Source organism: Nicotiana attenuata, unplaced genomic scaffold (genome assembly GCF_001879085.1).
Source record: "Nicotiana attenuata strain UT unplaced genomic scaffold, NIATTr2, whole genome shotgun sequence".
In the NCBI taxonomy this organism is placed as follows: domain Eukaryota; kingdom Viridiplantae; phylum Streptophyta; class Magnoliopsida; order Solanales; family Solanaceae; genus Nicotiana; species Nicotiana attenuata.
This window is the reverse complement of record NW_017671800.1, coordinates 222090-245745: the sequence shown is the minus strand read 5'-3', so window position 1 is coordinate 245745 and position 23656 is coordinate 222090. Positions and strand designations below refer to the sequence as shown.

At 39.8% G+C, this 23656-nt stretch overlaps 1 protein-coding gene across 1 annotated transcript in view; it reads right to left on the bottom strand.

Annotated features, from left to right (window-relative positions):
* Nucleotides 1-21797: 21797 nt before the first annotated feature.
* LOC109210311 (CO(2)-response secreted protease-like) overlaps nt 21798-23656 on the bottom strand; it is a 4428-nt gene continuing 2569 nt past the window's right edge. Inside the window, exons 6-9 of the mRNA XM_019373716.1 lie at nt 23267-23512; nt 22891-23005; nt 22585-22795; nt 21798-22502 (exon numbers count right to left, since the gene is read on the bottom strand). Of these exons, the coding sequence (XP_019229261.1) occupies nt 21946-22502; nt 22585-22795; nt 22891-23005; nt 23267-23512 (1129 nt within the window). The 3' untranslated portion in view covers nt 21798-21945. The remainder of the gene's footprint in view (nt 22503-22584; nt 22796-22890; nt 23006-23266; nt 23513-23656) is intronic.

The window sequence follows — 23656 nt, the reverse complement described above, 5'->3', positions numbered from 1 at the left end:
GCGGCACAGCATCACCCTTCGTGCTTTACTCTCTTTCCTCACCATAAGCAAATGATGCACGGCATCACCCTTCGTGCTTTACACTCTTTCCTCACAACAAACAATCAATACACGGCATCACCCTTCATGCTTTAACACTCTTCCTTACCCAAACAACAATCACAAACAAGGGGCAAGGGGATAAACAAAATAATAAAAGAAATCCCGCAAGGGAACACAATTGAACAATTAAATCCCGGCAAGGGTACAACATCAATAATCTCAACATCCCGGCAAGGGAAAAACAATCAATAAACAACAATATCCCGGCAAGGGAACAATTTAAGTACTCTTTCTCTTCCTTTCACTTTCATTTCATATCTCACTTTATCACTTGAGCCAATGCTCCAAAGGGGTTCAACCATTTCGTATATGTCACAATTGAAATATAACTTGAGCCAATGCTCCTCGTTGTTCATAGGTCACAATTTCCTTTCACAAGCTTTTCACAACAAATAGGAATCATCACCAAGACAAGAGAAATACAACGAAATCAAGATATTCACAATTTAAAGACTCACGGTCATGCTAGATACCAACGTATAGATACCCGTCACCATGCCTATATGTCGTACTCAACAAGAAGCAATTAGCAAATAAGACTCAACTCCTAGTCCCTCAAGCTAGGGTTAGACCAAACACTTACCTCAATGCCTTGCACACAACTTAAGCCTCAAGTATAGCTTTACCCCGCGATTCCACCGTCAATTCGCTCGTATCTAATCACAAATTACTTAGTTACATTAATAAACACTAAATGAATCAACCCCAATGTACGAAAATGAGTTTTCCCAAGTTTTACCCAAAAAGTCAAAAATCACCCCCGGGCCCACGTGGTCAAAACCCGAGGTTCGAACCAAAACCTGAGTACCCATTCCCCCACGAACTCAAATATATAATTTGTTTTGAAATCGAACCTCAAATTGAGGTCCAAATCCCCAAATTTTTGAAAAACCTAGGTTCTACCCAAAACACCCAATTTCCCCCATGAAAATCTTTGATTTTAGGTTGAAATCATGTTAAAAGATGTAAATGATTGAAAGAAATGAGTAAAAACTAACTTACAATTGATTTGGAAGAAGATTTGTTCTTGGAAAATCGCCCAAAGGAGTTGTGTTTTGAAAATGGTGTGAAAAATGACTTAAAATCGGTTAAGTATAGAAAATTGCAGGTTGCAGATATGGGAAATGTGAACAGGGGTTTGCAATTGTGAACCCTGACCCTCAGATATGGGAATTGCGAAGTCAAGTTCGCATTTGCGAACACTGAGCAAAAGGAGGGACTTCGCATTTGCGACCAGAAGTGTCGCATTTGCGAGAGTCCCAATTCCGCATTTGCGAGCCATGTGGTCGCATTTGCGATCCCAGGCCAACAGGGGCACCCTCGCATTTGCGAAGAAATACATCGCATTTGCAATGGTGGGTCAGGTCTGGCTACCTCGCATTTGCGAGCCAGGCTTCGCATTTTCGAAGCCTGCAGGTCAGTTATACCAGCAACTTTCAAGTTCAAAAAATGCAATCCGTGGCCTATCCAAAACTCACTCGAGCCCTCGGGGCTCCAAACCAAATATACCCACAACCTCAAAAATATCCTACGGACTTATTCATGCGATCAAATTGCCAAAATAACATCATAAACGTCATATTAAACCTTAAAATCCATGAATTCTTTCAAACTTCATAAAACATCAAATTTTCCAATTTAAGTCCGAATCACGTCAAACGACGTCCGTTTTCAACCAAATTTCCCAGGAAGGACTTAAAACATATATAAGACCTGTACCGGGCGCTGGAACCAAAATACGGGCCCAATACCATCGCTTTCTAATCAAATTTCATTTCCAATTTCCTTAAACAATTTCAGAAAACAATTTTAGAAAAAAATTCATTTCTCGGGCTTGGGACCTCGGAATTCGATTCCGGGCATACGCCCAAGTCCCATATTTTCCTACGGACCCTGTGGGACCGTCAAATCATGGGTCCGGGTCCGTTTACCCAAAATATTGACCAAAGTCAAATTTATTCATTTTAACATCAAAATTTAGCATTTTTTCATAGAATTTCACATTTAAGCTTTCGGGCTACGCGCCCAGACTGCGCACGCAAATCGAGGCGACTCTAAATGAGGTTTTCAAGGCCTCGGAAGCACAAAATTCGTTTAAAACAGCTGAGGACCCATTGGGTCGTCACATTCTCCACCTCTAAAACAACCGTTCGTCCTCGAACGGACAGAAGAAAGAAGTACCTGAGTCGGGGAAAAGATGAGGATAACGGCTCCGCATATCGGACTCGCACTCCCACGTCGATACCTTAGGAGTCTGAACTCTCCACTGAACACGAATAGAAGGGAAACTCTTGGATCTCAACTGACGAACCTGCCGGTCTAGAATAGCTACCGGCTCCTCCTCATAAGACAAGTCCTTGTCCAACTGGACAGTGCTGAAATCTAACACGTGGGCTGGATCGCCGTGATACCTCCGAAGCATGGACACATGAAACACTGGATGCACGGCTGATAAGCTCGGCGACAAAGCAAGTCTATAAGCCACCTCTCCCACTCGGTCAAGAATCTCAAACGGACCAATGAACCTAGGGCTAAGCTTGCCCTTTTTCCCAAATCTCATCACGCCTTTCATAGGCGACACTCGGAGCAATACCCGCTCACCAACCATGAAAGCCACATCTCGAACCTTGCGGTCTGCATAGCTCTTTTGCCTGGACTGAGCTGAACGAAGCCTATCCTGAATAATCCTGACCTTGTCCAAGGCCTTTTGAACCAGATCCGTACCCAAAAACCGAGCCTCTCCCGGCTCAAACCATCCACGGAGACCGACACCGACTACCATTAAAGCCTCATAGGGAGCCATCTGGATGCTCGACTGGTAGCTGTTGTTGTAGGCAAACTCCGCTAAAGGAAAGAACTGATCCCACGAACCTCCAAAGTCAATAACACAAGCTCGGAGCATATCCTCCAAAATCTGAATAGTCCGCTCGGACTGACCGTCCGTCTGTGGATGAAATGCTGTGCTCAACTCAACCCGTGTGCCCAACTCTCGCTGAACTGCTCTGCAGAAGCGCGAGGTAAACTGCGTACCCCGGTCCGAAATGATAGATACGGGCACACCATGAAGGCGAACAATCTCCCGAATATAGATCTCGGCCAACCTCTCAGAAGAATAGGAGACTGCCACAGGAATGAAATGTGCTGACTTGGTCAGCCTATCAACAATGACCCATACTGCGTCGAACTTCTTCCAAGTCAGCGGAATTCCAGTAACAAAGTCCATAGTAATCCGCTCCCACTTCCACTCGGGAAGCTCAATCCTCTGAAATAAACCACCAGGCCTCTGATGCTCGTACTTAACCTATAGGTCTTTTCTGATTCTTGCATACCCGCTTTTTACTAGGCAAACTTATCTATAGGCCCTAATAACCAAAAATTGTAATCAGATACGCAACGCTTAGATATCATGTTGTAGAATTTCTGCATTCTTCTATGTCTATTACAATGTTTTAAGTTGGAAAACATATAGAAAGCATGCCTATAGGGGTTCTAATTCAAATCTAAATCGCCTCATTCGTTTATAAGTTTAAAATTGGCATTACCAATGGCAGAACCCGTGCTCGTTTTTTTTACTGGCAACTTTCTTTTTACCCAAATCAATCTGCAATCAGTTCTTCTTCTTTTGTTTCTGAGATCGATAGATATCATGCCTATAGGTTTCGTCTATCACTTAGGCAAGCCTCAGGATAAACTTATAAACTGAACCAGATTTTATTAACTACAACCAACAGGCAGGCCTGATTCGGGCTTCTTATCTAAACTATGTAATAAATCAGTCTGCCACCAATTCCTTTTAAGTTTTATTTAGACCTTAAACGGTACGTGTAAGACATGCTAAACTATGTGTTTTCTCTGGTTTAAGGAGGTTTGTCTGAGCCTTATTATTCGTTTATATGCTCTCCCCCAAACTTGCTATATGTGTTTTGATTGACGCCTTAGTATTTTAACCTTTTGAAACCACAAATAAGCCAATGTCCCCCCTTTAGGATTAGTAATCTCAAATACCTCCGGGATTGATAGATTTGGGGCGGGTAATAGCATGTAATAGGTAAACGAGACCATTCCGCGCTTTAGTACCTTAATGGGGTGGGAAAGGGTAGATATGGATATGATGACCACGCGATAACACCACGTGTATAAGTGATTACCGGGTGTTGTGTGGGGTGATCCATATTATTTATAAACCTAGGACCCCCCTCTCTTTTGCTTGTTTATTATCAAATTTCTCAAACTATTTTTTTCTCAAAATTCAGCTTTTCTCTCACTTCTTTTCTGTCACGACCCAGATTTCCCACCCTCGGGGGTCGTTATGGCGCCTACTCGTGGTAGCTAGGCAAGCCAAGAACCTTTGCAAAAATTAACCTATCTTGTTTTATACATGATTAAACAATTAAATTTTCAAAGAATAAGTAGTTAAAAGACAACGAAAAGTAAAATTTAGCGGAAGTCTGAACTAAACATAGAAACAGCATCTAGAAAGCCAATACAAGTCTCTACCCAGCACCTGGTGTCACAACAATACACGGACTGTCTAGGATTACTACAAATAAGAGTTTTAAATAAAGGACATAGTCTGTCTCGAATACAAATGTCAACAGAACATGAAAACTGAAAGAAGAGACGCCGGGCTTGCGGACGCTAGCAAGGCTACCTCGGAGTCTCGTGGACTGAATGTCGGCTCCCTAACTATTGTTGTGCACCATAAGCTGCTCCAACACCTGGATCTGTGCGAAAGAGCACAGAGTGTAGCATCAGCACAACCGACCCCATGTGTTGGTAAGTGCCTAGCTTAACCCCGGCGAAGTAGTGACGAGGCTGGACCGGACTACCATATAAACCCGTGCAGTTATATATACATATACGACGGAATCGAAATACAGAGACAAATAATTAATATGGGAGGGGGAGCATGCTATGGGGAAAATAACAATTTCAAATAAAAGTCAGCCAGTATCGAAGGAAATAACACAACTCAGACATTAATAATGAAACAGAAAGCAACAAGTGCACGACATCACCCTTCGTGCTTTTACTGTCATCCTCACCAAGCAATGATATAATAAAGTGTACACGGCATCACCCTTCATGCTTTTCTCTCTTTCCTCACACATAATCAATAGAATCGGCATGGAATGGTACATCGTGCGGCACGGCATCACCCTTCGTGCTTTACTCTCTTTCCTCACCATAAGCAAACGATGCACGACATCACCCTTCGTGCTTTACACTCTTTCCTCACAACAAACAATCAATGCACGGCATTACCCTTTGTGCTTTAACACTCTTCCTCACCCAAACAACAATCATAAACAAGGGGCAAGGGGATAAACAAAATAATAAAAGAAATCCCGGCAAGGGAACACAATTGAACAATTAAATCCCGGCAAGGGTACAACATCAATAGTCTAAACATCCCGGCAAGGGAAAACAATCAATAAACAACAATATTCCGGCAAGGGAACAATTTAAGTACTCTTTCTCTTCCTTTCACTTTCATTTCATATCTCACTTTACCACTTGAGCCAATGCTCCAAAGGGGTTCAACCATTTCGTATACGTTCACAATTGAAATATAACTTGAGCCAATGCTCCTCGTTGTTCATAGGTCACAATTTCCTTTCACAAGCTTTTCACAACAAATAGGAATCATCACCAAGACAAGAGAAATACAACGAAATCAAGATTTTCAAAATTTAAAGACTCACGGTCATGCTAGACACCAACGTATAGATACCTATCACCATGCCTATACGTCATACTCAACAAGAAGCAATTAGCAAATAAAACTCAACTCCTAGTCCCTCAAGCTAGGGTTAGACCAAACACTTACCTCAATGCCTTGCACACAACTTAAGCCTCAAGTATAGCTTTACCCCGCGATTCCACCGCCAATTCGCTCGTATCTAATAACAAATTACTTAGTTACATTAATAAACACTAAATGAATCAACCCCAATGTATGAAAATGAGTTTTCCCAAGTTTTACCCAAAAAGTCAAAAATCACCCCCGGGCCCACGTGGTCAAAAACCGAGTATCCATTCCCCCACGAACTAAAATATATAATTTGTTTTGAAATCGGACCTCAAATTGAGGTCCAATTCCCCAATTTTTGAAAAACCTAGGTTCTACCCAAAACACCCAATTTCCCCCATGAAAATCTTTGATTTTAGGTTGAAATTATGTTAAAAGATGTAAATGATTGAAAGAAATGAGTAAAAACTAACTTACAATTAATTTGGAAGAAGATTTGTTCTTGGAAAATTGCCCAAAGGAGTTGTGTTTTGAAAATGGTGTGAAAAATGACATAAAATCGGTTAAGTATAGAAAATTGCAGGTTGCAGATATGGGAAATGCGAACAGGGGTTTGCAATTGCGAACCCCGACCCTCAGATATGGGAATTGCGAAGTCAAGTTCGCATTTGCGAACACTGAGCAAAAGGAGGGACTTCGCATTTGCGACCAGAAGTGTCGCATTTGCGAGAGTCCCAATTCCGTATTTGCGAGCCATGTGGTCGCATTTGCGATCCCAGGCCAATAGGGGCACCCTCGCATTTGCGAAGAAATACATCACATTTGCAATGGAGGGCCAGGTCTGGCTACCTCGCATTTGCGAGAAGACCTTCGCATTTGCGAGCCAGGCTTCGCATTTCAGTTATACCAGTTTCAAGTTCAAAAAATGCAATCCGTGGCCTATCCAAAACTCACCCGAGCCCTCGGGGCTCCAAACCAAATATACCCACAACCTCAAAAACATCCTACGGACTTATTCGTGCGATCAAATCGCCAAAATAACATCATAAACATCGAATTAAACCTCAAAATCCATAAATTCTTTCAAACTTCATAAAACATCAAATTTTTCAATTTAAGTCCGAATCACGTCAAACGACGTTCGTTTTCAACCAAATTTCACAGGAAGGACTTAAAACATATATAAGACCTGTACCGGGCGTCAGAACCAAAATACGGGCCCGATACCATCGCTTTCTAATATAATTTCATTTCCAATTTCCTTAAACAATTTCAGAAAACAATTTTACAAAAAAATTCATTTCTCGGGCTTGGGACCTCGAAATTCGATTCCGGGCATACGCCTAAGTCCCATATTTTCCTACGGACCCTCCGGGACTTTCAAATCACGGGTCCGGGTCCGTTTACCCCAAATGTTGACCAAAGTCAAATTTATTCATTTTAACATCAAAATTTAGCATTTTTTCATAGAATTTGACATTTAAGCTTTTTGGCTACACGCCCGGACTGCGCACGCAAATCGAGGCGACTCTAAACGAGGTTTTTAAGGCCTTGGAAGCACAAAATTCTTTTAAAACAGGTGATGGCCCTTTGGGTCGTCACATTTTTACTCCATCTATTTGCAACCTTTATGTGAAAATCCCTCTTATTTGAAGCCTTATTTGTGTATAGGTTATTTGTACCCTAAAGTCACAACAATAGCTTGACCGGGAACCACACTAGTGAATTCTGAGGGGTGCCTAACACCTTCCCCTTGGAATAATTTAAAGCCCTTACCCAATCTCTGGTTATCAACAAAACCCTTCTTAATGTCCTAATGCACTTTAATCATTAGGTGGCGACTCTTCACTTCTCTTAAACCCAATTCCCAAAAGGGAATGAGTTGTCCTCCCAAATATCATAAACCCGATTTCGCGAGAAAAAGAGGGCATCGACAACACCTATTTAGTTCAATAAGTTGCTATGTAGAACTCATAGAGTTAAAACTTCTTTTTTACTCATTTTATACTCATGACATACTAAAATGCCATCAAAAGTACATTCTTTAGGTTTTCTCTTTTGGTATTTTTTGGTTGTTTCTTTTCACTGTTCTGTTTTAGAAAGTTACACCGAGCAAATTCTTACTTGCTTTTCAAGTAAGGGATTAAATATGTCAATTTCACCTATCAATGCCAAGGATCTTTACTGTTTTTATATGCATACTTAATCAAAGAGGCCTAAAGGGCACTCCCACTATGCGCGGGGTCCGGGGAAGGGACGGACCACAGCGATCAATCGTATGCAGCCTTACGCTCCATTTCTGCAAGAGGCTGTTGTATTGGGAAAATTCAAGTTAGTATATTGAATTTATTATGTGATGATATGTCATGACACGTGGATCAGTAAAAGAATGACAGCTGGCATAGAATAGTTAAAGAGGCACGAGCTTTAACAGACACAAGCAGAGGTCCAAGAAAAGCAGAAGGGATGGGTGCTCGAACCTCTTGATAATTCGGAAAAGCGTCGGAGGAATGAACCTAGATAGAAAAAAAGGATAGATACGTATTATTGGTAGTTAATGAGCATTAACTACGGGAAACGTTATAGAATCTGTACTGAACAGTTACGATTGCCAATTATAATATTGCATTAAATGTCATTAATTGCCCATAAAAACTCCATTATGGAAGGAAAGAAACATATTACTTAGAAATAGCTATAAAGGGAGATGAATAAACATTTGTAAGGACAGGAAACACTATTGGAATACATTGAATTACTTTGCTTTCTATCTTGCAACTATTTCTTATTTTTTTTGATTATCAGTAACCCGAGTTCTTCTAATAGCAAGCTTTGAACGAAATTCTTATTTTTTGGTTAAACAAATTAGTTCCGTTACCGAGAATCTGATAATCTATTACTTCCTAAATTAACCTTTTTTCAAATCAATCATGTCAAATGTCAATGACAACAATCAGGGAGACCGTCAATTCCAGGAGAACCAACAAGGCGATGGAACCCCGATCTTTTCCCCTCGAAATTCTCCTCGACAATCTCGAGAAGGAACTCCTGATGGGTCTCAATCAAATGCAAATGAACAATTTGAGAATAATGAGGCTATGAACGAAGCTTTGAAGAAGTTAATCGCTCAACAGGTCAGCAATGCTCTTGAGGCCTTCGCTAACCAATTACCAGTTGTGCCGCCAACATCAACTCCAAACAACAACACCTTAGAAAATCCTCGCTCAGGGCTCGTTAACTCAGGCAGTAGAGGAACTCCTAGCGAATCTCGTAATGGAGGGTCAGGTAACCCGATTAATTCAGATTCACAAAATTTAGTACTAACCTTGCAGAAATAGCTCAAGGAACAAAGTAACCGCATAGAGCAAATACCTGGAGTACCGCCAGTAATAAAAGGAATAGATATGCACAAGTTCTCATAACAACCTTGGGAGCCAATTGCTGCTACTCTACCAATTCCAAAGAAATTTAAGATGCACGATATTCCAAAAATGTGATGGAACAACTGACCCACGGGATCACGTAACTGCATTCACGACCGGTGTAAAAGGCAACGACTTGACCAAGAAAGAGATTGAATCAGTATTGGTCAAAAAATTCGGAGAAACACTCACTAAGGGAGCCTTAACATGGTATTCTCTTTTACCCGAAAATTCTATAGATTCTTTTGCTGAACTTGTAGATTCATTCATCAAAGCACACTCAGGAGCTCAAAAAGTTGAGAAAAGAATGGAGGACATTTTTAAAATAAAGCAAGGAGATACGGAGTTGCTCATAGAATTTGTAGACAGGTTCCAGCGTGAAAGGATGACGTTACCACATGTACCAGATAACTGGGCAGCTATGGTGTTTGCTAGCAATCTAAACGAAAAAAGTTCAGAAGCCACGAGGAGACTCAAGGAAAGGCTACGATAATTTCCAGCTACAACTTGGAATGATGTTTATAACAGGTACAACACGAAGCTGAGGATCGAAGAGGACACCATCATTCAATCTCGAAGGGATGAAAAAGTAAGTTCAAGGCGGGCTGAAACTGAAAAAAGGTCCGGTAAAAATAGGTATGAACCTTACATGGGACCAGCAGGAAAAGACACGTTCAAAACAGGAAAACTTAAGGTACGATCATAGATCAAGAGATAGGGAGTCAGGTTCATCTTCAAGGTTCGGGAGAGAATGAAACACGCGAGAGACACGTGGTGATGATAGAAACGCCAAGGCGAAGCTCGGCGGTTACATCTTTAACGTAAGTACATCCGAATTGATAGCTGTTTTAAGGAACATGGGCGACAAGGTACGCTGGCCAAAAGAAATGAGATGGAACCCGAACAGGCGAAATCCTGATTTTTGGTGCGAATTTCACCATGATCACGGTCACAAAATGACAGATTGTAGATTACTGCAAGGTGAAGTAGAACATTTACTGAAACAAGGGTATTTAACTGAATTATTTAGTGAAAAAAGAAAGCAGACATATATGAAAAACAGACAGGAGGCTCCAAAACCCCCTTCACCAAAAAGGACGGTTAATGTCATAAGTGGAGGAGAAGAGATCAATGGCGTTACAGCATCGAGGAAGGTGTCAAAAATCACGATCACACATGGGAAGCGAGTTCGACAAGTTTTGGAAGAAGATAGGATCACATTTGATGATGCAGACGCGGATGGCGTGCTAACCCCACATAATGATGCACTGGTAATATCTTTACTTGTACATGACACTAATGTGAAGCGAGTTTTGAATGATCCAGGTAGTTCCGTGAATATCATTATATTAAGAATGGTAAATGAGATGCAAGCTGATGATAAGTTGATACCCAAGGCTCAAACATTATCCGGTTTTGATAACTCGAGCGTCGTAACAAAAGGCGAGATAACACTTACCACATTCGCTGAAGGGGTAGTTAAAGATACCAAATTCCAAGTGGTAGAAATGGATATGGCTTATAACATGATTCTTGGTAGACCATGGATTCATGAGATGGAAGCTGTTCCATCGACTTTGCATCAAGTTATTAAATTCCCTTCACAATGGGGAATATGGCAAATCCGTGGTGATCAACAAGCGTCTAGGAGCATTAATTCCATAGCGGATTCAAGCGCAAAAAGCGAAGAAAAATAGCAATTACAGAATTCAGTTGAGGACGCTGCAATACAAGCCTCAACCAGGCACGGGCGAACAGATGTAGACTCGAGGCCCGATGCCATACAAGAACCAGAGGAAAATGCAAACATCAAAACAAAAATTGAGGAATTGGAAGCTGTAACACTATTTTCGTCTTGGCCTGAGAGGAAAGTCTACATCGGGACCAACTTAAGTCAAGAAATGAAAGGTAAGTTGACTGAATTTTTAAAAGCTAACGTAGATTGTTTCGCTTGGTCCCATTCTGATATGACAGGTATACCTCCGGAAGTGATGACCCACAAATTAAACGAAGATCCATCATACTCGCCTGTCAAACAAAAGAAAAGAAAGCAAGGATCATTCAAAAACGAGGTGATTCAAGATGAGGTGCAAAAACTTTTAAAAATTGGGTCCATCCGCGAGGTAAAATATCCAAATTGGTTAGCTAACACCGTAGTAGTACCGAAAAAGAACGGTAAGTGGCGAGTTTGTGTGGATTACACAGATTTAAATAAAGCTTGTCCTAAAGACTCTTTTCCATTACCGCATATAGATCAACTAATCGATGCTACTGCAGGGCATGAATTGTTAAGTTTTTTAGATGCATATTCAGGGTATAATCAGATAAAAATGGATCCTATAGATGAGGAAAAAACTTCATTTATAACAGACAGGGGGACTTACTGTTACAAAGTAATGCCATTTGGTCTCAAGAATATCGGGGCTACATATCAAAGGCTGGTTATAAAAATGTTTCAAGAACATCTAGGCAAACCCATGGAAGTCTATATAGATGATATGCTAGTCAAATCACAAGGGGTCATATTCAACACCTGTCTGATACATTTCAGATTCTTCGTAAATTTAATATGAAATTAAATCCTGAGAAATGTGCATTTGGAGTTTCGTCAGGTAAGTTTTTGGGATTTCTTGTTTCTAACCGTGGTATTGAAGTAAATCCCGCGCAGATCAAATCTATTGAGGAAATTCCAGATACTCTGACGAGTAAAAAAGAAGTACAGAGATTGACAGGAAGATTAGCCGCTTTGGAGAGGTTTATTTCCAAATCATTAGAAAAGCTCTTCAGGTTCTTTTCAGCCCTAAGAAAGCAAGATCAATTTGAATGGACCGAAGAATGTCGACAGGCACTTAAATATTTGAAAGTATATTTGTCAAATCCACCGTTACTCGCAAAACAAAAAGATGGGGAAAAATTACTCCTCTATCTTGTTGTTTCAGAAGTGGCGGTAAGCGCGGTGTTAGTTTGAGAAGACCAAGGTAAACAGTCTCCAATTTATTATGTTAGCAAGTCATTATTAGATGCTGAGACTCGATATCCTCATCTAGAAAAACTTGCACTTGCATTAATTATGGCATCTAGGAAACTAAGACCTTATTTTCAATGTCATCCCATTTCTGTAGTAACTGCCTACCCCTTACGTAATATATTGCATAAACAAGAATTATTAGGTAGATTAGCCAAGTGGGCCATAGAACTGAGTGAATATGACATCACATATCAACCTAGAACTGCAATAAAGTCACAGGTTTTAGCAGATTTTCTGGTAGATTTTAGTCAAGGGATGCAATTGGAAGCAGAAAAAGAATTGCAAGTATTTAACGGGTCTAATCCAGGTACTTGGACTTTATTTACTGACGGTTCATCGAATGTAAAAGGGGCAGGACTAGGCATTGTTTTGGTACCACCCATGGGAGAAACTATACGACAAGCTATAAAATGTCATCTTGTTACTAACAATGAGGCAGAATATGAGGCTGTGATTGCAGGTTTAGAATTGGTACGAAAACTTGGTATAGAACAGGTCGTAATCAAAATCGATCCACAACTCGTAGTTAACCAAATGCTGGGGACTTATACAGCCATAGAAACAAGGATGCAGGAATACCTTGAAAAGGCGCGGGATTTAGTCAGGCAATTTCAAACTTGGAAAGTCGTGCAGATACCAAGAGAGGAAAATGCCGAGGCAGACGGCTTAGCCAATCTCGTGTCTGCTGCAGAAGTAACAAATGACAAAAATGCTTTTGTGATTCATTTATTTCATTCGGTACTTGATCAAGATAAAAACGAGGTAAATTTCAATAATTTAACTTGGGATTGGCGAAACGAGATTGTCAATTTTTTGCAGTATGGAATTTTACCTGAAGATAAGAAAAAGGCTCAAGCACTCCGCAAAAAAGCTGCTCGCTATTGTTTAAAGCAAGGTAATCTTTATCGTAAAATGTTCGGTGGTCCATATCAAGATTGCCTCAGGCCTTTCTCAAATAGAGTACGTGATTGAGAGAAATACACTAGGGGCATTGTTGGAAATCATGTAGAGGAAGATCTTTGGTGAGAACCATGATTAGAGCCGGCTACAATTGGCCAAAAATGGAAGAAGACGCAGAAAATTTTATGACTAAATGTGATAAATGTCAAAGATACGGTAACAACATGCATCGACCCGCTGAGTTATTACATCCGGTCATTGCACCATGGTCTTTTATGAAGTGGGGGATTGATATCGTGGGTCCATTACCACAAGCCAAAGGCAAGGTAAGATTTTTATTAATACTCACTGATTATTTTACTAAGTGGGTGGAAGCAGGAGCTTTTAAACAGGTACGAGAAAAAGAAGTCCGGGATTTCATCTGGCAAAACATCATATGCCGATTCGGGGTACCAAAGGAAATCGTATGTTGATAATGGCCCGCAATTTATTGGCACACATATCACAGAATTTTTTCAAAGTTGGCGAATTAAAAGGATTACTTCAACGTCGTACCATCGTGGGTAATGGGCAAGCTGAATCAACGAATAAAGTCATTTATCAACAACTTGAAGAAAAGACTGGGAGAATCTAAAGGCAATTGGCCCGAGGTATATTACCGGGGGTCTTTGGGGCTTATCGAACAACAGCAAAAACAAGTACGGCGGGAAATACCGTTTTCACTTTTATACGGAGCCTGAAGCTTTAATTTCAGTCGAGATAGGGGAACCAAGTAAAGATATACACAAGCTACTAGGAATTCAAAATGAAGAAGAGATGCGAGTAAACCTGATTTACTTGAGAGAAAGGAGAGAAGCTGCATTAATAAGGATGCAGCACCAAAAAACAAGTTATGGAACGGTACTACAACCAAAGCTATCTGAGATACTTTAAGATTGGGGACTTCGTACTCAAAAAAGTTTTTCAATCCACGAGGGCAGCTAATGCAGGAAGTTAAGTCCAACTTGGGAAGGACCTTATAAGATTCATGGTATCGCAAGAAAAGGAGCATACGAGCTGGAAACGATAGATGGCAAAGATTCTACCCTCAAACTGGAATGCAGTTTATCTGAAGAGATACTATTTCTAAGAAATAGAAATACCTACGGGCAGGTATCCCCATTTACAATTTTATTTTTGAATATTAAAATTTTATTAACGATTTTAGATGATAGTCAAAAAGCTAGCCCACACTAAATGATGAATTACGGCCTGAAAGACACGTGGAAAGAACATAATTCCCGGTCAAGGGTTACAACTATTTTGAATGGAAATTTGAAGGGGTTAAGCAGTCTTCATCTAAAATCGTACCTCCGAAGTCCCGTATAATTTTTCCTTTTCAGGAAAAGGACCGCATGGAAGGAATATCAAGTGCTCGAGATTTCATACTTCAAAGCTCAAACACTTGGAGGACTATATAATATACATATGTATAATGTATGAAAGTAAGGCGAGGGGAATACTGAAAACAACTAAGAGTTCAAGTCAAAGCCCAAAAGTCTACTCATCAATGCCAAGTTCAAGTAAAGTCACGAGCCAATAAACACAACCCAACCAAGAAAAACCTTCATATAGATTCTAAAATCTTACGATGTTTAGGATTAAGGCAGTATTTAGCATGGGTCATAAGGAAACCCTTGGATTTTCTTTTTTTGCAAATCTGTTTTAAAGAAAACAGTTACGAAAAGTAATAAAAGATATATAAATACATGTAATGTTATTTAAACTTGACAAAGTTCAAATGAAAAACTTTATCAAAGTTATTTCAAGAAACATGTGTGTTCCTATTTCTTTTTTATTTACACCATTATGAAGTTGAGGCGTCTTCTTCATTAAGCGTCGAATATAAAAGGGCCCTCTTTTATAAATTCATGTTCGATTCATAAATCCATGAAGTTAATAAAAGAGTTTTACTTTGTAAAAATGCAAAAAAAGGGATAGAACAGAAAACCAGGAATTAAAAAGACAAGACCTTGGATTATACAAAACAAGACAAAAGAGTAAAAACAGAAGCCAAATAATTTAAGTTGAAACGAAACTTTATATATAGTTAAACTAGATGAACTTAGCTTAACAATTGTCACTTTTACAAAATGCCCGAAAGACCTGGGGACTTGTCATTTCCAAAAACATAAGCCCCAAATGGGACCAGGGGTAAAACCACCAAGGAAAAAAAAAGAAGAGTTAAACTTCATAAACTTTCACTGTGGAGCGGAAGAAGAGTCTAAAGCAGCATCATCATCAACAGAAGGCTCGATTTGATTTGAAGGAGTTGGGAGATCCACCATAGCTATATTAGCTTCGATATGCTCAGGAGTATCAGCCATGGGTGAAGGAAAACTTTGATCTTGCTGAGTTTTCTCAATTGTTTCTTTTATCTTAGCCAATTCAGCATTCAAGTTAAAACCCTCTTGGCTAACCTCCACAAGGGTATCATGGCGTGTGTTTAAAACAACCCAACTCACTTCAATAGCAGTTTTGTCCTCAAGAGCCTCGTAATCTCTTTCCCATTGGTCAGCCTCATTCTTGAGTTCTTCCTTCTCAGCCAAAGCAGCATCATAAGAAGACCGCAAAGGTGCAAGTGAACTTTCCAAAAATCTGACCTTATCAGAGGACACACGAAGGTCTTCTTGGGTCTGGGTAAGTGGCTGAACAAGTTCACCTGCATAAACTTCTTTTTCGTTCAGCAAGGCCTTCAAACCTCTAATCTCTTCACTGGCTTTGGAGAGTTGCTCGGAAAATGATACCTCAAGGAGACTTTTGTCTTTGTCAGCCTGATTGGAAGAAGCTCTTTCAACTAACTAACTCTGAAATCAAGACCTTCAATTGTTGCTCTAAGGTACGCTTGTTCTCTTCTAACACTTCCATCTCCAGCTGAAGACTTTCATACTGTTATTTCCAATTGTCTGCCTCAACTTGATAGTCATGCATTAACTGCTCCGTATGAGAAACCCTTTTCATCATCTATGTACCAATGAGATTGATCTGAAAAAGAAAAAAGGGGTAAGAACCTTAGTGAAAGAAGAATTGAATAAAGCGTAAAAACAAAAGAGCAGCAAATACCTTCAGTGATGATTTCACTATATCATTCATCCAAGTCAAAGAACTATGACTTTCTAGCTTGGACTTTTCTACTGGGCCAATCAAGGGTTTTAACCATACGTCAGCCCGACCTAATTTTTTCAAAAGATTACCATCGGCAGGGACCTCAATGGTAATCTGCTTTATCCCTCCACTTCCACTTGAAGAACCAACCTCAGTACAAGGAATGGTGATAGTGGGGACTGAAGAAGAAGTCATAATGGCTTGGGGCAGAGCAGAAACAGTAGCAGTAACAACTGGCAAAGAACACACCACAGGGACAGACATGGTAAAAGAGGCAAGAGGCACTTCATCTGAAACCAAATCCAAATACTCACTATCAAACCCACAAGAAAAAAGTTGTTCATCGGAGTCACGAGCTGCCGCAGGAGTATCATCATCAGAACTCACCAATGTAGCACTAACAGGCTCGGTCACGAGAATAGAACGGGGAGGAGTCGCTTCATCGTCTGACAAGACGCGTCTTCTGGACCGTGGCCTTTTAACCAAGGAACTTCCATCCTGTTCCTCTTCCTCTTCAGAATCTTGGGTCGTATCAGCTTTTCTTTTCGATGAAGAACTCAAGATTATCTCTTGAGCTCTTTCCAAAGAAACTCTGGAAACCGCGATTGCATCAGCACTTACCCTACGTATGGGGAACCCTGATAAAAACGAAGGGTCAAATAAATTCTAAAGGAAAGATGAACAATAATATAAAAAAAAAAAACGTTTATAATTAATTTTACAAAAAGCGTGTAACTATTATATTATTATACAAAAGCGTGTACTATATGACTCGTCATACACGTGCGTTCACGTGCTGAGAAACTATAATATATATACACACACACATAAACACACTTACACAACATATGGAGAACTTTGNCTGGGTTCTCGGGTAATGGCTGAACAAGTTCACCTGCATAAACTCTTTTCGTTCAGCAAGGCCTTCAAACCTCTAATCTCTTCACTGGCTTTGGAGAGTTGCTCGGAAAATGATACCTCAAGGAGACTTTTGTCTTTGTCAGCCTGATTGGAAGAAGCTCTTTCAACTACTAACTCTGAAATCAAGACCTTCAATTGTTGCTCTAAGGTACGCTTGTTCTCTTCTAACACTTCCATCTCCAGCTGAAGACTTTCATACTGTTATTTCCAATTGTCTGCCTCAACTTGATAGTCATGCATTAACTGCTCCGTATGAGAAACCCTTTTCATCATCTATGTACCAATGAGATTGATCTGAAAAAGAAAAAAGGGGTAAGAACCTTAGTGAAAGAAGAATTGAATAAAGCGTAAAAACAAAAGAGCAGCAAATACCTTCAGTGATGATTTCACTATATCATTCATCCAAGTCAAAGAACTATGACTTTCTAGCTTGGACTTTTCTACTGGGCCAATCAAGGGTTTTAACCATACGTCAGCCCGACCTAATTTTTTCAAAAGATTACCATCGGCAGGGACCTCAATGGTAATCTGCTTTATCCCTCCACTTCCACTTGAAGAACCAACCTCAGTACAAGGAATGGTGATAGTGGGGACTGAAGAAGAAGTCATAATGGCTTGGGGCAGAGCAGAAACAGTAGCAGTAACAACTGGCAAAGAACACACCACAGGGACAGACATGGTAAAAGAGGCAAGAGGCACTTCATCTGAAACCAAATCCAAATTCTCACTATCAAACCCACGAGAAAAAAGTTGTTCATCGGAGTCACGAGCTGCCGCAGGAGTATCATCATCAGAACTCACCAATGTAGCACTAACAGGCTCGGTCACGAGAATAGAACGGGGAGGAGTCGCTTCATCGTCTGACAAGACGCGTCTTCTGGCCCGTGGCCTTTTAACCAAGGAACTTCCATCCTGTTCCTCTTCCTCTTCAGAATCTTGGGTCGTATCAGCTTTTCTTTTCGATGAAGAACTCAAGATTATCTCTTGAGCTCTTTCCAAAGAAACTCTGGAAACCGCGATTGCATCAGCACTTACCCTACGTATGGGGAACCCTGATAAAAAGAAGGGTCAAATAAATTCTAAAGGAAAGATGAACAATAATATAAAAAAAAAAAAGAGTAAAGTATTTTGCCATGAGTTTTGACCTTCCAACCAAACCTTTGTGAAAGGTTTTTCCAAGATCTGCCTTCCATAGGCGCAACAGCCAATAACTTTTCTACCCAGCCACGAAAATTGGAAATCTCGTCAACAGTTCCCATGGTTGTTGAAAAAGGAGAAAGTTAAACAGCAGCGGGAAAAATAAATCCCTTCAGAAGGAAAAAAAGAAGAAAGTTGCGAGATTAAAACTCACGTGCAAAATTCCACTTTTCGGGGAATGGTACATTTTCTTTACCTACTAAACCTACAGTAGGAGCAGCAACAAATATGGCATACCAGCCACGATCTTTATCATCTTTAAGGCTAACTAGTACTCTTTTACTCCTCGCCACTAAAGTAAAGATCCCATGACGGAAAAGTTTAGGGGAGTAGAGGTGGATCAGATAAAAGAAAGTGAAAGGCAAGTTAGCCAATCTTGCTAAGTGCCTTAGACAAACAACAACCCTCCATACAATGGGGCCAATTTGTCCCAGACAAATATTGAAAAAATGGCAGAACTCAATAATAACAGGATCAATGGGGGGTTTGAAATTCAGTGTAAAGGGATATGTATACACAAAAGAAAATACAGTCATGTAAGATGTAATTCTTTGGTTTGAATTGGGAATTATAATAGGGAAGTCAGGGCTCCAGTGGCAATCCTTACGGACAACAGAAATTAAACCTTCAGTAATCTGAGAAGGATAAACGTCAACACGATCCAAAGAAGACATAGAAGAAACTTGATTCCTAATTGGCTCTCTATCAGAGTAAAAAAATAGTTCAGAAGGGATAATTTCATCAACTAAAGGTTCACGAAATGGTTCACTAGAGTCTTTATTTCTAGAAGAAGATCTATGTGAAAGAGAACCCCTAGTTCTGGAAGGAGGGGTGGAACTTGATGGAGGTAAAGAAACACCTCGTGTAGATGAAGACCCTAAACTATGCAATCTTCCCCGTCTTCCGCTTCTAACAGGAGCAAGGGAAAGTTCATCAACAATGGGGAGCTGTACGAGGAAGAAAACAAGAATGAACATTCTAAGATAGGCAACTTTTTATGAGAAAGACAAAAACGAAAGCTATATTTATACTAAAAAGCAACCGTCAAGGAAAATGTGTAATGATGAAAACGCCATGATGAAAACTGTCACTTCGTAATTAATGAAGCTGCAATAAAGCCCTAAAAGATGATGAAGAACTGCAGATCCGATTAGAAGATGCCACGTGTCACTAGCATTAAATGGAAGTGACATATAAAATGTCAGTTATGGAAAAAGTATAATGGCAGCAAAAATTTCCGCTTTAATAAAGATCCACTTCCCATATTCTATTGTTGAATAAATGGCAAGTGGGGGGACTATCTGTATTGGGAAAATTCAAGTTAGTATACTGAATTTATTATGTGAAGATATGTCATGACACGTGGATCAGTAAAAGAATGACAGCTGGTAGAGAATAGTTAAAGAGGCACGAGCTTTAACAGACACGAGCAGAGGTCCAAGAAAAACAGTAGGGATAGGTGCTTGATGATAGGCTATAATTACGTATTTTAGTCGCTTATTACACTCTAATTTACTGCACTTTAGTTGAGTTTGCGCTTTAATCGCTAGTGTTTTGCACTAATTGTGTGTTTTATGCCTTGTAGGTGTTCTTCCGAGCTATATAGATGTTATGGAATGAATTTAAGTGATTTGAAGCTTTGAAGTCTGAGTAAAAGCTCAAGGAATTAAGCCGGGATCGTGTTCGGGGGTCAAATTTGATAGTTGAGAACAAACGAAGACTCGATGAGGCATATTGCGCACTGTCTAGTAAACTGGACATAACATTCTGCTCCGAACTCCATATGGGCTATATAATATATGGTTGGAAATCTAATTCAAAGGGATACAATTTTCTTGTTTTACATTTTTCCAAATTCTGAACAGAACAGGGTGAAAAACGCGATCGAAACCGCGACCGCGGAACTAACCGCGGCAGAAAATCAGAGAGCTTGTCTGGCCGCGGCACGCCGCTCCAGGCGTAAAAAAGAAGTCTATTTCATCCGGGACAAGGTTATTTCGGCCCTACACTATTCCAACTTGTATAAAAGGGGTCCTAAACCTATTTTGAAGGGAGAGAATGATTTTTGGAAGTGAAAAACATCGGAAGGAAGGGCAAGAGGCAAGGAGGATCATTGGGCATCAATCTTTAATCTTCTTCTTTGTTCTTTTACCTTTGAATATGAATTCGTTTGTGATTTTTTTTATTTTCATGAGTAGCTAACTTTTCTAATCTAAGGTTTTGGTGAAACCTGTTGGGGATGAATTGGTTGTTATAAGTAATATAGATTTGAATTAGTTTAATCTCTATTTGTTCAACTATGTTTTGATTGTGGTTAATTGAAAGGATCCTCAATTAGCCGTTCCTATTTATTATGTATCTGCTTGAGAGAGAGTGCATATTTAGGTAGTTGTTTGAACAACATCACTCCCGGAGTATAGACAAGAGTCATAACCGAGGGTTTAGAGGTTGGATTAGAGATAACGATACCTCGGGTGCAATCTAAGTGAACTGTAATGCGAATCTAGCTAGCGTAGCTTGAGAGAGTGCGTCTAGTAAATTATCATAATTGTTTGAGAGAGATTTATGATAGCTGGAGAGTTCATGATTGATAGAGGCAACTAAGTCAACGCTATAAGAAACTTACAACCAAGAAAATCAACAACGGGGGAAACCATTACCTTAGACCTTTATTCCAATTGTTTACAATTCAAGCATAGTTAGTTTTCAGCTGTTTATTTATTTTCAATCTTGTCTTCTTAGTGATATTAAACAGATACAGCTAAGCCTTAGTTCTCTGTGGGATTCGACTCCGGACTTTTAGACCGGATTATATTTGCAGTTACGATTGCCAATTATAACGTTGCATTAAATGTCATTAATTGCCCATAATAACTCCATTATGGAAGGAAAGAAACGTATTACTTAGAAATAGCTATAAAAGGAGAGGAATAAACTTTTGTAAGGACAAGAAACACTATTGGAATACACTGAATTACTTTGCTTTCTATCTTGCAACTATTCATATCAATTATTCTTATTTTTATTTGATTATGAGTAACCCGAGTTCTTCTAATAGCAAGCTTTGAGCGAAATTCTTATTTTTTGGTTAAACAGCTGTTTCCATGGCTCGAACTCGGGACCCCAAGAGGCCTAATTGTCAATAATATCAAGCAATCTGGTTCCAAACATGGACAAAAGAGAAGTTCAACCATAAGAGTGACTTCATCGCTGATGTAGAGGATGAGCTTCGTGGGGTAGAAACAGCAACAAAGATAACGTTTACGCTCTCACCACCAATGAACTTCTAGTGGAATTGACTGACGCACATTGTGATATTCAAAATTGGATATAGTTTTGATCACAACAATATTTTATTCATGATTACTCTTGTTGTTACAATGATAGGTTGATAACATGATTCTGCTCATGGATTTGTAACATTGCATACAAACTTTCTAGACTACTTATAGGTCTGAAAATGTTCTCATGGATTTGTGTTAATTACTACTCGCGACAAATGGACTCCGGACTTTGTACTTACCATTTGTCCAAGTAATTGATCCAAACAGATCTTCCTTTGAGGTAGATGAAGCTTTGAAAGACACTTCATAGCTTAATTTCTTGCTTTTATTTGTAAATTCCAATTTACTTGGAATCACTTGGACTTCCAATCCTGTTGGTGCCTCAATAATTGCAGTATATACTGATGCTTCTTCACCAGTATTTGTAACAGTTCTAGTAACTTTCTTCGGCTCGTTTTCTTTGAGACTAGAAATAGCTATTGATGGATAATTCATATTAGAAACCATTTCAGAGGTTGAGTTGTTAGGACATGAAAAGTCTTTAGGAACTGTATTTGAGATCAGCTTTATCTGTGATATGTTAAAGCTAACAGAACATAGGAACTGCAAGTAGTCGGCGACATCTGTCTCGTAGACTAGACCTGGTTTTAATGGACCTGAAGTGCTCGCTTCTCCTGCACCTATGTCATATGGTGTTGCTTTGGATCCAGAGACTGTAGTGATTGGAGCCTTCAAATTGTTTGTCTGAATAGCTGTTGAAGCGAAATTTGGAGTAAGCAACGGTTCACTAAAACAAAAGAACAGTGAGTAGTTTACTTTTATTAGGTTCTTTACCAGTGGTCATAATAGCTGATTTGACGGCTGAAGGACTCCAGGCAGGGTTTACTGATTTGACTGTTGCAGCAATACCGGATACGTGAGGGCAGGACATGGAAGTGCCTGAGAGTAGGTTGAAAATTGGTGGTTTTTGGCCGCGGAGAGCCTCACTCGTGTCATTTCCAGGCCAAGCAGCAAGAATGGCAACCCCTGGTGCTGTAATATCCGGCTGCAAGAACAAATGAAAATCCATTTAGCCCATGTTTTACTGCGCCTAGCGAACTTCTGTTAAGAATACAATCAAAGATGAAATGTTGGCCTTACTTTGAGGAGGTTAGGGGTGTTGTACGCAGGGCCTCTTGATGAGAAGTAAGCCACAACTGGAGCTGGTTTGTACTTTGTTATGGAAACAGTTGGTAAAATTGATGCAACTGGATTCCTTCAGAATTTTGAAGAATTGTCAACTGTTTGTGCACTTAGGAACTATACCAAATAATTAGTCTTTTAAGGTAAAAGTACTCTAAAACTAGATGTCCGATAAATCTTACAATTGTCCTCTAATTAACACTTATGCAGTTATGCTTATACTGTCATACAAGTCTTAATCCAGATTAAAAAGACTCTTGGAATATCATACCTGATGCAGCAAGTAGAAAATTACATGAAATATAGCCTACTATTGGAAACTAACAGTGATTACCTCGTCGAGTTAATGTAGGCGAGGATCTCATTTCCATCCTTTTTAGAGACTACACCAGCTGAGAAGGATTTAAATTTGGGTGCCACTGTTCTTTCATCATCATCTATTAGTATAAATCCAACTCCACCTCGACTCTTTACTTCGTCTAGCTTGTCACTGGGAAAATATCCGCCATCATCAAGATTTTCACAAAGAACAATCTTCCCCTTGACTTTGTTTTCATCCAATGAACCAGGAACACAACTCCTGAAACACCACCATTTTAAGTTATATGTATAAACCGTTTCATTTTTTTTTAGGGGGGGGGGGGGGTTAGGGGGGGTTTAACTTCAGTAGTATTCGTACTACTTACGACGTTTACCTTTTTTAACTTTTAGTTCGACCAACGTA